The sequence below is a fragment of the Salvelinus alpinus genome, chromosome 23, assembly GCF_045679555.1.
Source record: "Salvelinus alpinus chromosome 23, SLU_Salpinus.1, whole genome shotgun sequence".
In the NCBI taxonomy this organism is placed as follows: domain Eukaryota; kingdom Metazoa; phylum Chordata; class Actinopteri; order Salmoniformes; family Salmonidae; genus Salvelinus; species Salvelinus alpinus.
The window spans coordinates 14013997-14030298 of NC_092108.1; the positions used below are offsets into that span (position 1 = coordinate 14013997).

The 16302-nt window shown below is 46.0% G+C and overlaps 1 protein-coding gene across 1 annotated transcript in view; it reads right to left on the minus strand.

Annotated features, from left to right (window-relative positions):
- The window catches only part of LOC139550279 (EEIG family member 2-like), a 32941-nt gene that overhangs the window by 1598 nt on the left and 15041 nt on the right, over positions 1–16302 (minus strand). The window contains exons 6-9 of the mRNA XM_071361075.1: positions 3275–3375; positions 2280–2375; positions 1854–2076; positions 1479–1615 (exon numbers count right to left, since the gene is read on the minus strand). Coding sequence (XP_071217176.1) covers positions 1479–1615; positions 1854–2076; positions 2280–2375; positions 3275–3375 — 557 coding nt within the window. The remainder of the gene's footprint in view (positions 1–1478; positions 1616–1853; positions 2077–2279; positions 2376–3274; positions 3376–16302) is intronic.

Below are 16302 nucleotides of genomic sequence, written 5' to 3' on the forward strand. Positions count from 1 at the left end.
AAGGGGAGTGGAGGGGCTTTACTGTGAGAGAGACAGGGAGTGGAGGGGCTTTACTGTGAGAGAGACGGGGAGTGGAGGGGCTTTACTGTGAGAGAGAAGGGGAGTGGAGGGGCTTTACTGTGAGAGAGACGGGGAGTGGAGGGGCATTACCGTGAGAGAGACACGGAGTGGAGGGGCTTTACCCTGAGAGAGACGGGGAGTGGAGGGGCTTTACTGTGAGAGAGACAGGGAGTGGAGGGGCTTTACTGTGAGAGAGACATGGAGTGGAGGGGCTTTACTGTGAGAGAGACGGGGAGTGGAGGGGCTTTACTGTGAGAGAGACATGGAGTTAAGGGGCTTTGAAAAAACTAGTCAACTGAAACAGCTAATCAAAAAGTCCATTAGGTAAAGCACAAGAAAGTGACCATAACTTGTGATGTGTGCAGGACAGTAGAGTCTGTCTGATGTGACTGGTGTATGCAGACCTCTGCCACGAGTCATCTCTCACATACTAAACTCTCTCTCCACTATGGCCTATATTCCTGCTAGTATCCATGGAAACAGTTTTCTCTACAATAGACTCCACTAAATCTTGGCTGCAGTCTCTGAAGAAAGAGAGCTGGGTAAAGTCTAGTCCTCTGAGCTAGTCTAAGTGTCTGAGCTGGGTAAAGTCTAGTCCTCTGAGCTAGTCTAAGTGTCTGAACTGGGTAAAGTCTAGTCCTCTGAGCTAGTCTAAGTGTCTGAGCTGGGTAAAGTCTAGTCCTCTGAGCTAGTCTAAGTGTCTGAGCTGGGTAAAGTCTAGTCCTCTGAGCTAGTCTAAGTGTCTGAGCTGGGTAAAGTCTAGTCCTCTGAGCTAGTCTAAGTGTCTGAGCTGGGTAAAGTCTAGTCCTCTGAGCTAGTCTAAGTGTCTGAGCTGGGTAAAGTCTAGTCCTCTGAGCTAGTCTAAGTGTCTGAGCTGGGTAAAGTCTAGTCCTCTGAGCTAGTCTAAGTGTCTGAACTGGGTAAAGTCTAGTCCTCTGAGCTAGTCTAAGTGTCTGAGCTGGGTAAAGTCTAGTCCTCTGAGCTAGTCTAAGTGTCTGAGCTGGGTAAAGTCTAGTCCTCTGAGCTAGTCTAAGTGTCTGAGCTGGGTAAAGTCTAGCTGAGCTAGTCTGGCTGCTGGGAGCTAGTCCTCTGAGCTAGTCTAAGTGTCTGAGCTGGGTAAAGTCTAGTCCTCTGAGCTAGTCTAAGTGTCTGAGCTGGGTAAAGTCTAGTCCTCTGAGCTAGTCTAAGTGTCTGAGCTGGGTAAAGTCTAGTCCTCTGAGCTAGTCTAAGTGTCTGAGCTGGGTAAAGTCTAGTCCTCTGAGCTAGTCTAAGTGTCTGAGCTGGGTAAAGTCTAGTCCTCTGAGCTAGTCTAAGTGTCTGAGCTGGGTAAAGTCTAGTCCTCTGAGCTAGTCTAAGTGTCTGAGCTGGGTAAAGTCTAGTCCTCAACATTGAGCTAACATCTAGCATGGTGAGCGTACCCTCAGCACTGGAGTCCAGCAGGCCGTGGCTGAAGTCCTGGCTCTGGAGGATCTTCTCCACGATGTCGTCAGCGTCTACCCGTGTGGCGTCTACCCTCTTCAGCTGACACTCCACCGAGCTCTGCTTCACTGGATGCCTGAGACACACACACACACACACCACGTATGTACACACACCATGTATGTACACACACACCATGTATGTACACACACACCATGTATGTACACACACATGCACACACACGTGAGAAAGAAAGAAGGGTGGATGAGATGGAGCATTGCCAGCAGCACCATAACAGACTACTGTCCTCGTCTGATGATTACATTGTGATACTCCGTTGAAAGGACAGAGGTGAGTGAGTGTGTAGATATTACCTGCTGAGTCTCTCTGAGGAGGGGGTGGGGGGGTGTTCAGGCACGGGGGAGCAGGAACAGGTGACAGAGACAGGAGGTGTAGAGCGGGCCTCCCTCTCAGCCCCCCGGTCCACGCTGGGTTCAGGAATACTTCCGATGCCTGTGGAGGCGGAGCCCGCTGAGGGGTTCCTCTTGTGTGTGAGCTCTGATAGGCTGGAGGAGCGTGAGTGACCTGAGCTATAGCCTATGGGGAACGAGTAGGCAATGTTACACTCCACACGACAGTGACAGACACTTAATGGAAACAGATTTCACAACCACAAAGATAACTGAGGGCAAGCTATGGCTTTTCAGACATTCATACATACTATTCATAATCTTATTTAATTCATAATAGGTCATAGCCTTTTCTAATTCATATCTGGTTCAGATGCGGTGTTTAGATACCTGACACTTTGGACTGTTGGCTGGCATAGCTGGATGTTCTAGAGTGGCCATATGCTCTCGGCTCATCAGGAGTAGACACACACTTCCCCGGGGGCTCTGAGCAGGAGGGGATAGCAGCACAACGTCAGCACAACATCGACACAACATCAGCACTAATGATTAGTGAATAACAGGGTTCAATCCTGCCATACTGCTGTAAATCAATTCAAAAGTGTCCAGAGCTGGCGGGATGTGAGTGTTTGGGTGAGTGTTCCTGGTACGCAGAGGCAGGCTGTGTGTGTGTACGGGGTGACAGGGTGTGTTTGTACGGGGAGACAGGGTGTGTGTGTACGGGGAGACAGGGTGTGTGTGTACGGGGAGACAGGGTGTGTGTGTACGGGGAGACAGGGTGTGTGTGTACGGGGAGACAGGGTGTGTGGGTGTACCTGGTATGGGTAGGCAGGGTGTGTGGGTGTACCTGGTATGGGGAGGCAGGGTGTGTGTGTGTGTGTGTGTGTACCTGGTATGGGGAGGCAGGGTGTGTGTGTACCTGGTATGGGTAGGCAGGGTGTGTGGGTGTACCTGGTATGGGTAGGCAGGGTGTATGGGTGTACCTGGTATGGGGAGGCAGGGTGTGTGTGTGTGTGTGTACCTGGTATGGGGAGGCAGGGTGTGTGTGTGTACCTGGTATGGGGAGGCAGGGTGTGTGTGTGTGTGTGTGTACCTGGTATGGGGAGGCAGGGTGTGTGTGGCAGGGTGTGTGTGTGTACCTGGTATGGGGAAGCAGGGTGTGTGTGTGTACCTGGTATGTAGAGGCAGGGTGTGTGGGTGTACCTGGTATGGGGAGGCAGGGTGTGTGTGTGTGTACCTGGTATGGGTAGGCAGGGTGTGGGTGTACCTGGTATGTGGAGGCAGGGTGTGGGTGGGTGTGTGTACCTGGTATGTGGAGGCAGGGTGTGGGTGGGTGTGTGTGTATACCTGGTATGGGGAGGCAGGGTGTGGGTGGGTGTGTGTACCTGGTATGGAGAGGCAGGGTGTGTGGGTGTCCCCTCCCTTCCTGTCTTCATAAAGACACTCTGCCTGCTGGATGCCCAGTTTCATGGCTGTGGACGGTGGCCTAAAGGGGACACAGGGACATTGACATTCACCCTGACCCATTTTACAACCCAAACCCAACACCCCACCACACCTGTTCCAAACCTACTTGCTACCATGTATGGTTGTTGGTTAGTTTGAGGATGTCCATCTGTTTGTTCATACGGTCATTTGAAAGTGACTGGCTAAATGGTATAAACACATCTTAGACAACCATCCTGCCTACAACCTTTATGACATAACATGACCCATCCCTTCCTATAAACAACCTTAGAACTGACTGCACAGTTCTACAGTAGAGGACATGAATCACAGTAGAGGACATGAATCACAGTAGAGGACATGAATCACAGTAGAGGACACAAATCACAGTAGAGGACATGAATCACAGTAGAGGACATGAATCACAGTAGAGGACATGAATCACAGTAGAGGACATGAATCACAGTAGAGGACATGAATCACAGTAGAGGACATGAATCACAGTAGAGGACATGAATCACAGTAGAGGACATCAATCACAGTAGAGGACATTAATCACAGTAGAGGACATTAATCACAGTAGAGGACATCAATCACAGTAGAGGACAGTAATCACAGTAGAGGACATTAATCACAGTAGAGGACATTAATCACAGTAGAGGACATCAATCACAGTAGAGGACATCAATCACAGTAGAGGACATTAATCACAGTAGAGGACATTAATCACAGTAGAGGACATCAATCACAGTAGAGGACATTAATCACAGTAGAGGACAGTAATCACAGTAGAGGACATTAATCACAGTAGAGGACATTAATCACAGTAGAGGACATCAATCACAGTAGAGGACATCAATCACAGTAGAGGACATCAATCACAGTAGAGGACAGTAATCACAGTAGAGGACATTAATCACAGTAGAGGACATTAATCACAGTAGAGGACATCAATCACAGTAGAGGACATGAATCACAGTAAAGGACATGAATCACAGTAGAGGACATGAATCACAGTAGAGGACAGTAATCACAGTAGAGGACATTAATCACAGTAGAGGACATCAATCACAGTAGAGGACATCAATCACAGTAGAGGACATTAATCACAGTAGAGGACATTAATCACAGTAGAGGACATTAATCACAGTAGAGGGCATTAATCACAGTAGAGGACATTAACCACAGTAGAGGACATTAATCACAGTAGAGGACATTAATCACAGTAGAGGACATCAATCACAGTAGAGGACATTAATCACAGTAGAGGACATTAATCACAGTAGAGGACATTAATCACAGTAGAGGACATTAATCACAGTAGAGGACATTAATCACAGTAGAGGACATTAATCACAGTAGAGGACAGTAATCACAGTAGAGGACATTAATCAGAGTAGAGGACATTAATCACAGTAGAGGACATCAATCACAGTAGAGGACATTAATCACAGTAGAGGACATTAATCATACCCTATCAGAAGTTCTGATCTATAATAAGATCCTAAAAGGGTTTCATGAGCTGTATTTCTGGTTAGCTGCTCTTCTGCTCTTTAATAACCCCGCTTTTACAAGACAGGAAACCACCACATCTCTCACTTCTTTTACAACACAGGTGTCACGCCCTGACCTTAAGAGAGACTTTTTTATGTCTCTTTTTGGTTTGGTCAGGGTGTGATTTGGGTGGGCATTCTATGTTCTTTATTTCTAGGTTTTGGTTTTCTATGTTTTGGCCGGGTGTGGTTCTCAATCAGGGACAGCTGTCTATCGTTGTCTCTGATTGGGAATCATACTTAGGCAGCCTGTTTTGCCACTTTAGGTGGTGGGATGTTGTTTTTGTTAGCTCTGTGTAGCCTTCAAGACGTCACGTTCGTTGTTGTTTTGTTGTTTTGTTTGGTGTTCGGGTTTTTAATAAAGAAGCATGAACACGTACCACGCTGCACCTTGGTCTTCTTCCGACGAGCGTTACAACAGGAAACCACCACATCTCACTTCTTTTACAACACAGGAAACCACCACGTCTCACTTCTCTTACAACACAGGAAACCACCACTTCTCTTACTTTTACAACACAGGAAACCACCACTTCTCTTACTTTTAAAACACAGGAAACCACCACGTCTCTCACTTATTTTACAACACAGTCAAGTGTTAAACAGAAAGAATGTTAAACAGAGATACAGAGAGGGGGGGGGGGTTAAACAGAGATAACAGAGAGGGGGAGAGAATGTTAAACAGAGATACAGAGAGGGGGGAGATAAAGTTAAACAGAGATACAGAGAGGGGGAGAGAATGTTAAACAGAGATACAGAGAGGGGGGAGAGAAAGTTAAACAGAGATACAGAGAGGGGGAGAGAAAGTTAAACAGAGATACAGAGAGGGGAGAGAAAGTTAAACAGAGATACAGAGAGAGGGGAGAGAAAGTTAAACAGAGATACAGAGAGGGGGGGGGGGGGTTAAACAGAGATACAGAGAGGGGGAGAGAAAGTTAAACAGAGATACAGAGAGGGGGGAGAGAAAGTTAAACAGAGATACAGAGAGGGGGGAGAGAAAGTTAAACAGAGATACAGAGAGGGGGGAGAAAGTTAAACAGAGATACAGAGAGGGGGGAGAAAGTTAAACAGAGATACAGAGAGGGGGGGGGTTAAACAGAGATACAGAGAGGGGGAGAGAATGTTAAACAGAGATACAGAGAGGGGGGAGAGAAAGTTAAACAGAGATACAGAGAGGGGGGAGAGAAAGTTAAACAGAGATACAGAGAGGGGGGAGAGAAAGTTAAACAGAGATACAGAGAGGGGGGAGAGAAAGTTAAACAGAGATACAGAGAGGGGGGGGGTTAAACAGAGATACAGAGAGGGGGGAGAGAAAGTTAAACAGAGATACAGAGAGGGGGGGGGGTTAAACAGAGATACAGAGAGGGGGAGAGAATATTAAACAGAGATACAGAGAGGGGGGAGAGAAAGTTAAACAGAGATACAGAGAGGGGGGGGGGGGGTTAAACAGAGATACAGAGAGGGGGAGAGAATGTTAAACAGAGATACAGAGAGGGGGAGAGAAAGTTAAACAGAGATACAGAGAGGGGGGAGAGAAAGTTAAACAGAGATACAGAGAGGGGGGAGAGAAAGTTAAACAGAGATACAGAGAGGGGGAGAGAAAGTTAAACAGAGATACAGAGAGGGGGGAGAGAAAGTTAAACAGAGATACAGAGAGGGGGGAGAGAAAGTTAAACAGAGATACAGAGAGGGGGGAGAGAAAGTTAAACAGAGATACAGAGAGGGGGGAGAGAAAGTTAAACAGAGATACAGAGAGGGGGGAGAAAGTTAAACAGAGATACAGAGAGGGGGGAGAGAATGTTAAACAGAGATACAGAGAGAGGGGAGGGAGAAAGTTAAACAGATATACAGAGAGGGGGGAGAGAAAGTTAAACAGAGATACAGAGAGGGGGGAGAGAACGTTAAACAGAGATACAGAGAGGGGGGAGAGAAAGTTAAACAGAGATACAGAGAGGGGGGAGAGAAAGTTAAACAGAGATACAGAGAAGGGGGAGAGAAAGTTAAACAGAGATACAAAGAGGGGGAGAGAAAGTTAAACAGAGATACAGAGAGGGGGGAGAGAAAGTTAAACAGAGATACAGAGAGGGGGGAGAGAAAGTTAAACAGAGATACAGAGAGGGGGGAGAGAATGTTAAACAGAGATACAGAGAGGGGGGAGAAAGTTAAACAGAGATACAGAGAGGGGGGAGAAAGTTAAACAGAGATACAGAGAGGGGGGAGAGAAAGTTAAACAGAGATACAGAGAGGGGGGAGAGAATGTTAAACAGAGATACAGAGAGGGGGGGGGGGGTTAAACAGAGAGATACAGAGACGGGGAGGGAGAAAGTTAAACAGAGATACAGAGAGGGGGGGGGGGGTTAAACAGAGATACAGAGAGGGGGGAGAGAAAGTGAAACAGAGATACAGAGAGGGGGGAGAGAAAGTTAAACAGAGATACAGAGGGGGGGGGGAGAAAGTTAAACAGAGATACAGAGAGGGGGGAGAGAAAGTTAAACAGAGATACAGAGAGGGGGGAGAGAAAGTTAAACAGAGATACAGAGAGGGGGGAGAGAAAGTTAAACAGAGATACAGAGAGGGGGGAGAGAAAGTTAAACAGAGATACAGAGAGGGGGGAGAGAAAGTTAAACAAAGATACAGAGAGGGGGGGAGAAAGTTAAACAGAGATACAGAGAGGGGGGAAAGAAAGTTAAACAGAGATACAGAGAGGGGGGAGAGAAAGTTAAACAGAGATACAGAGAGGGGGGAGAGAAAGTTAAACAGAGATACAGAGAGGGGGGGAGAAAGTTAAACAGAGATACAGAGAGGGGGGAGAGAAAGTTAAACAGAGATACAGAGAGGGGGGAGAGGAAGTTAAACAGAGATACAGAGAGGGGGGAGAGAAAGTTAAACAGAGATACAGAGAGGGGGGAGAGAAAGTTAAACAGAGATACAGAGAGGGGGGGGGGTTAAACAGAGATACAGAGAGGGGGGAGAGAAAGTTAAACAGAGATACAGAGAGGGGGGAGAGAAAGTTAAACAGAGATACAGAGAGGGGGGAGAGAAAGTTAAACAGAGATACAGAGAGGGGGGAGAGAAAGTTAAACAGAGATACAGAGAAGGGGGAGAGAAAGTTAAACAGAGATACAGAGAGGGGGAGGGAGAAAGTTAAACAGTGATACAGAGAGGGGGGAGAGAAAGTTAAACAGAGATACAGAGAGGGGGAGGGAGAAAGTTAAACAGAGATACAGAGAGGGGGGAGAGAAAGTTAAACAGAGATACAGAGAGGGGGGGGGTTAAACAGAGATACAGAGAGGGGGGAGAGAAAGTTAAACAGAGATACAGAGAGGGGGGAGAAAGTTAAACAGAGATACAGAGAGGGGGGAGAGAATGTTAAACAGAGATACAGAGAGAGGGGAGGGAGAAAGTTAAACAGAGATACAGAGAGGGGGGAGAGAAAGTTAAACAGAGATACAAAGAGGGGGGAGAGAAAGTTAAACAGAGATACAGAGAGGGGGGAGAGAAAGTTAAACAGAGATACAGAGAGGGGGGAGAGAAAGTTAAACAGAGATACAGAGAGGGGGGAGAGAAAGTTAAACAGAGATACAAAGAGGGGGAGAGAAAGTTAAACAGAGATACAGAGAGGGGGGAGAGAAAGTTAAACAGAGATACAGAGAGGGGGGAGAGAAAGTTAAACAGAGATACAGAGAGGGGGGAGAGAAAGTTAAACAGAGATACAGAGAGGGGGGAGAGAAAGTTAAACAGAGATACAGAGAGGGGGGGGGTTAAACAGAGATACAGAGAGGGGGGAGAGAAAGTTAAACAGAGATACAGAGAGGGGGGGAGAAAGTTAAACAGAGATACAGAGAGGGGGGAGAGAAAGTTAAACAAAGATACAGAGAGGGGGGGAGAAAGTTAAACAGAGATACAGAGAGGGGGGAGAGAAACTTAAACAGAGATACAGAGAGGGGGGAGAGAATGTTAAACAGAGATACAGAGAGGGGGGAGAAAGTTAAACAGAGATACAGAGAGGGGGGAGAAAGTTAAACAGAGATACAGAGAGGGGGGAGAGAAAGTTAAACAGAGATACAGAGAGGGGGGAGAGAATGTTAAACAGAGATACAGAGAGGGGGGGGGGGGTTAAACAGAGAGATACAGAGACGGGGAGGGAGAAAGTTAAACAGAGATACAGAGAGGGGGGAGAGAAAGTTAAACAGAGATACAGAGAAGGGGGAGAGAAAGTTAAACAGAGATACAGAGAGGGGGAGGGAGAAAGTTAAACAGAGATACAGAGAGGGGGGGAGAAAGTTAAACAGAGATACAGAGAGGGGGGAGAAAAAGTTAAACAGAGATACAGAGAGGGGGGAGAGAAAGTTAAACAGAGATACAGAGAGGGGGGAGAGAAGTTAAACAGAGATACAGAGAGGGGGGAGAGAAAGTTAAACAGAGATACAGAGAGGGGGGGGGGTTAAACAGAGATACAGAGAGGGGGGAGAGAAAGTTAAACAGAGATACAGAGAGGGGGGAGAGAAAGTTAAACAGAGATACAGAGGGGGGGAGAAAGTTAAACAGAGATACAGAGAAGGGGGAGAGAAAGTTAAACAGAGATACAGAGAGGGGGAGGGAGAAAGTTAAACAGAGATACAGAGGGGGGGAGAAAGTTAAACAGAGATACAGAGAAGGGGGAGAGAAAGTTAAACAGAGATACAGAGAAGGGGGAGAGAAAGTTAAACAGAGATACAGAGAGGGGGAGGGAGAAAGTTAAACAGAGATACAGAGAGGGGGAGGGAGAAAGTTAAACAGTGATACAGAGAGGGGGGAGAGAAAGTTAAACAGAGATACAGAGAGGGGGAGGGAGAAAGTTAAACAGAGATACAGAGAGGGGGGAGAGAAAGTTAAACAGAGATACAGAGAGGGGGGAGAGAAAGTTAAACAGAGATACAGAGAGGGGGGAGAGAAAGTTAAACAGAGATACAGAGAGGGGGGAGAGAAAGTTAAACAGAGATACAGAGAGGGGGGGGGGTTAAACAGAGATACAGAGAGGGGGAGAGAAAGTTAAACAGAGATACAGAGAGGGGGGAGAGAAAGTTAAACAGAGATACAGAGGGGGGGAGAAAGTTAAACAGAGATACAGAGAAGGGGGAGAGAAAGTTAAACAGAGATACAGAGAGGGGGAGGGAGAAAGTTAAACAGAGATACAGAGGGGGGGGAGAAAGTTAAACAGAGATACAGAGAAGGGGGAGAGAAAGTTAAACAGAGATACAGAGAAGGGGGAGAGAAAGTTAAACAGAGATACAGAGAGGGGGAGGGAGAAAGTTAAACAGTGATACAGAGAGGGGGGAGAGAAAGTTAAACAGAGATACAGAGAGGGGGAGGGAGAAAGTTAAACAGAGATACAGAGAGGGGGGAGAGAAAGTTAAACAGAGATACAGAGAAGGGGGAGAGAAAGTTAAACAGAGATACAGAGAGGGGGAGGGAGAAAGTTAAACAGTGATACAGAGAGGGGGGAGAGAAAGTTAAACAGAGATACAGAGAGGGGGAGGGAGAAAGTTAAACAGAGATACAGAGAGGGGGGAGAGAAAGTTAAACAGAGATACAGAGAGGGGGGGGGGGGTTAAACAGAGATACAGAGAGGGGGGAGAGAAAGTTAAACAGAGATACAGAGAGGGGGGAGAAAGTTAAACAGAGATACAGAGAGGGGGGAGAGAATGTTAAACAGAGATACAGAGAGGGGGAGAGAAAGTTAAACAGAGATACAGAGAGGGGGAGAGAAAGTTAAACAGAGATACAGAGAGGGGGGAGAGAATGTTAAACAGAGATACAGAGAGGGGGGAGAGAAAGTTAAACAGAGATACAGAGAGGGGGGAGAGAAAGTTAAACAGAGATACAGAGAGGGGGGAGAGAAAGTTAAACAGAGATACAAAGAGGGGGAGAGAAAGTTAAACAGAGATACAGAGAGGGGGGAGAGAAAGTTAAACAGAGATACAGAGAGGGGGGAGAGAAAGTTAAACAGAGATACAGAGAGGGGGGAGAGAATGTTAAACAGAGATACAGAGAGGGGGGAGAAAGTTAAACAGAGATACAGAGAGGGGGGAGAAAGTTAAACAGAGATACAGAGAGGGGGGAGAGAAAGTTAAACAGAGATACAGAGAGGGGGGAGAGAATGTTAAACAGAGATACAGAGAGGGGGGGGGGTTAAACAGAGAGATACAGAGACGGGGAGGGAGAAAGTTAAACAGAGATACAGAGAGGGGGGAGAGAAAGTTAAACAGAGATACAGAGAGGGGGGGGGGTTAAACAGAGATACAGAGAGGGGGGAGAGAAAGTTAAACAGAGATACAGAGAGGGGGGAGAGAAAGTTAAACAGAGATACAGAGAGGGGGGGGAGAAAGTTAAACAGAGATACAGAGAGGGGGGAGAGAAAGTTAAACAAAGATACAGAGAGGGGGGGAGAAAGTTAAACAGAGATACAGAGAGGGGGGAGAGAAACTTAAACAGAGATACAGAGAGGGGGGAGAGAAAGTTAAACAGAGATACAGAGAGGGGGGAGAAAGTTAAACAGAGATACAGAGAGGGGGGAGAAAGTTAAACAGAGATACAGAGAGGGGGGAGAGAAAGTTAAACAGAGATACAGAGAGGGGGGAGAGAAAGTTAAACAGAGATACAGAGAGGGGGGAGAGAAAGTTAAACAGAGATACAGAGAGGGGGGAGAGAAAGTTAAACAGAGATACAGAGAGGGGGGGGTTAAACAGAGATACAGAGAGGGGGAGAGAAAGTTAAACAGAGATACAGAGAGGGGGGAGAGAAAGTTAAACAGAGATACAGAGAGGGGGGAGAGAAAGTTAAACAGAGATACAGAGAGGGGGGAGAGAAAGTTAAACAGAGATACAGAGGGGGGGGAGAAAGTTAAACAGAGATACAGAGAAGGGGGAGAGAAAGTTAAACAGAGATACAGAGAGGGGGAGGGAGAAAGTTAAACAGAGATACAGAGAGGGGGGAGAGAAAGTTAAACAGAGATACAGAGAGGGGGAGGGAGAAAGTTAAACAGAGATACAGAGAGGGGGGGAGAAAGTTAAACAGAGATACAGAGAGGGGGGAGAGAAAGTTAAACAGAGATACAGAGAGGGGGGAGAGAAAGTTAAACAGAGATACAGAGAGGGGGGAGAGAAAGTTAAACAGAGATACAGAGAGGGGGGAGAGAAAGTTAAACAGAGATACAGAGAGGGGGGGGAGTTAAACAGAGATACAGAGAGGGGGAGAGAAAGTTAAACAGAGATACAGAGAGGGGGGAGAGAAAGTTAAACAGAGATACAGAGGGGGGGGGAGAAAGTTAAACAGAGATACAGAGAAGGGGGAGAGAAAGTTAAACAGAGATACAGAGAGGGGGAGGGAGAAAGTTAAACAGAGATACAGAGGGGGGGAGAAAGTTAAACAGAGATACAGAGAAGGGGGAGAGAAAGTTAAACAGAGATACAGAGAAGGGGGAGAGAAAGTTAAACAGAGATACAGAGAGGGGGAGGGAGAAAGTTAAACAGAGATACAGAGAGGGGGAGGGAGAAAGTTAAACAGTGATACAGAGAGGGGGGAGAGAAAGTTAAACAGAGATACAGAGAGGGGGATGGAGAAAGTTAAACAGAGATACAGAGAGGGGGGAGAGAAAGTTAAACAGAGATACAGAGAGGGGGGAGAGAAAGTTAAACAGAGATACAGAGAGGGGGGAGAGAAAGTTAAACAGAGATACAGAGAGGGGGGGGGGGTTAAACAGAGATACAGAGAGGGGGGAAAGAAAGTTAAACAGAGATACAGAGAGGGGGGAGAGAAAGTTAAACAGAGATACAGAGGGGGGGAGAAAGTTAAACAGAGATACAGAGAAGGGGGAGAGAAAGTTAAACAGAGATACAGAGAGGGGGAGGGAGAAAGTTAAACAGAGATACAGAGGGGGGGGAGAAAGTTAAACAGAGATACAGAGAAGGGGGAGAGAAAGTTAAACAGAGATACAGAGAAGGGGGAGAGAAAGTTAAACAGAGATACAGAGAGGGGGAGGGAGAAAGTTAAACAGAGATACAGAGAGGGGGAGGGGGAAAGTTAAACAGTGATACAGAGAGGGGGGAGAGAAAGTTAAACAGAGATACAGAGAGGGGGAGGGAGAAAGTTAAACAGAGATACAGAGAGGGGGGAGAGAAAGTTAAACAGAGATACAGAGAGGGGGGGGGGGGTTAAACAGAGATACAGAGAGGGGGGAGAGAAAGTTAAACAGAGAGATACAGAGAGGGGGGAGAGAAAGTTAAACAGAGATACAGAGAGGGGGGAGAGAAAGTTAAACAGAGATACAGAGAGGGGGAGGGAGAAAGTTAAACAGAGATACAGAGAGGGGGAGGGAGAAAGTTAAACAGTGATACAGAGAGGGGGGAGAGAAAGTTAAACAGAGATACAGAGAGGGGGAGGGAGAAAGTTAAACAGAGATACAGAGAGGGGGGAGAGAAAGTTAAACAGAGATACAGAGAGGGGGGGGGGGGTTAAACAGAGATACAGAGAGGGGGGAGAGAAAGTTAAACAGAGAGATACAGAGAGGGGGGAGAGAAAGTTAAACAGAGATACAGAGAGGGGGGAGAGAAAGTTAAACAGAGATACAGAGAGGGGGGGAGAGAAAGTAAAACAGAGATACAGAGAGAGGGGGAGAAAGTTAAACAGAGATACAGAGAGGGGGGAGAGAAAGTTAAACAGAGATACAGAGAGGGGGGAGAGAAAGTTAAACAGAGATACAGAGAGGGGGGAGAGAAAGTTAAACAGAGATACAGAGAGGGGGGGAGAAAGTTAAACAGTGATACAGAGAGGGGGGAGAGAAAGTTAAACAGAGATACAGAGAGAGGGGAGAGAAAGTTAAACAGAGATACAGAGAGGGGGGGGGGGTTAAACAGAGATACAGAGAGGGGGGAGAGAAAGTTAAACAGAGAGATACAGAGAGAGGGGAGAGAAAGTTAAACAGAGATACAGAGAGGGGGGAGAAAGTTAAACAGAGATACAGAGAGGGGGGAGAGAAAGTTAAACAGAGATACAGAGAGGGGGGGAGAAAGTTAAACAGAGATACAGAGAGGGGGGGGAGAAAGTTAAACAGAGATACACAGGGGAGAGAAAGTTAAACAGAGATACAGAGAGGGGGGAGATAAAGTTAAACAGAGATACAGAGAGGGGGGAGATAAAGTTAAACAGAGATACAGAGAGGGGGGAGAGAATGTTAAACAGAGATACAGAGGGGGGAGAGAAAGTTAAACAGAGATACAGAGAGGGGGGAGAAAGTTAAACAGAGATACAGAGAGGGGGGAGAGAAAGTTAAACAGAGATACAGAGGGGGGAGAAAGTTAAACAGAGATACAGTAGCACAGAACGCGAGAGCGACTTTATGTGATGAATGTGAGGAGCTCTGGGTGTGACGTCAGTAGTTTTGGAGTGGTTTCTGCTCTTACGATAAAGCCTTGGCTTTCTTTCCACAGAGCTCTGAAAATATGTCCAACGCACACACTGTGTGTGAGTTACATTCTGTAGGACAGCTCAGTAAAAGACACACACACACACACACACACACACACACACACACACACACACACACACACACACACACACACACACACACACACACACACACACACACACACACACACACACACACACACACACACACACACACACACACACAGAGGAGTACTCAGAGACACTCCGGCACTTTATGATTGCATGAAAGTGTTCTGCTGGAATCTCTCCAGTTCACTGCGTTATCAGAGGCCACAGCCAAGGCAACCCTCCCACACTAACCAACTCAACATTCACTGCGTAAGTGGGGACTGATTCTGAATCCTTCCTGGCATCTAGATCCATTCCCCCCCTTCCACCTACATAGTAAAATGATACCAGGCTCACTACTTGTGAGTACAATGTCCTGAGTCTGTCTGTTTGTTCTCTGGCTTATCTTCCTGTGTGACTCAGCGCGCTCAGCTACCCCACACTCAGACACAAAGGGTTTTTATTGTCCGCTCCAAACAGACTATAAAGGTTCTATAAAGGTTATAACACCTCTATAAAGGCTCTACAACAGTTCTATGAAGGCTCTATAATGGCTCTATAACAGCTCTATAAAGGTTATATAACAGCTCTATAACAGCCCTATAAAGGTTCTATAACAGCTCTATAAAGGCTCTATAACAGCTCTATAAAGGCTCTATAACAGTTCTATAATGGCTCTATAACAGCTCTATAAAGGTTCTATAATGGCTCTATAAAGGCTCTATAACAGCTCTATAATGGCTCTATAACAGCTCTATAAAGGTTATATAACAGCTCTATAACAGCCCTATAAAGGTTCTATAACAGCTCTATAAAGGCTCTATAACAGCTCTATAAAGGCTCTATAACAGTTCTATAATGGCTCTATAACAGCTCTATAAAGGCTCTATAACAGCTCTATAAAGGCTCTATAACAGCTCTATAAAGGTTCTATAATGGTTCTATAACAGCTCTATAAAGGTTCTATAAAAGCTCTATAACAGCTCTATACAGGCTCTATAACAGTTCTATAAAGGCTCTATAATGGCTCTATAACAGCACTATAAAGGCTCTATAACAGTTCTATAAAGGTTCTATAACAGCTCTATAATGGCTCTATAACAGCTCTATAAAGGCTCTATAACAGTTCTATAAAGGCTCTATAACAGCTCTATAAAGGTTCTATAACAGCTCTATAAAGGCTCTATAACAGCTCTATAAAGGCTCTATAAAGGCTACAGTATATTGCATCCACTGTGCAATTCAGCCAATTGATAGACTGTCTGTTCGAGGAACAGTGTGTAAAGGTGTGGTTTAATAGCGAGTGTGTGATTCAAACAGAGTGTGTGTGTGTGTGTGTTCACAGTAAAGGCGTGGCCATTCAAACACACATGTTCTCAGCACTGGCAGGAGTGTGTGGGAATGTCATGGTCTTTTTGACTACTGGTCCTGGGTCTGCTGTGGCGTTTAGCTCAGAATGTTTTCATTCAGGTCTGAGCTGGTCTCAAATCAGTTGTTATCAACAGAGACCAGCTACAATCTGTGGGGAAGTTCTCTTATGACCATCTAAACAATAGAACTGTCGCTATTCATGTTCAATGGCAGAAGTCAGTTAGATTGTGTCCACAACTATCTTTTACTTCAAATAATTGATGTAGTGCTGAGATGCCCACACAAGATACCCAAAATAACCATAACAGTTTAAATAATATATACCATGATTGTATGACCATTTGTTAATCTACATGGACTTTCCAAATAGAGAGAAACTTAGCCATTTAGCTTTTATCCAAAGCGACTTACGGGACGGAAGTCTCCTTTGTTTCTGTGACTCAGAGACAGGATGCTTAATGTGCAGTTGGTTTCCTCTATGTGTCTGTGGTCAGGCTGTCTGCCTATCA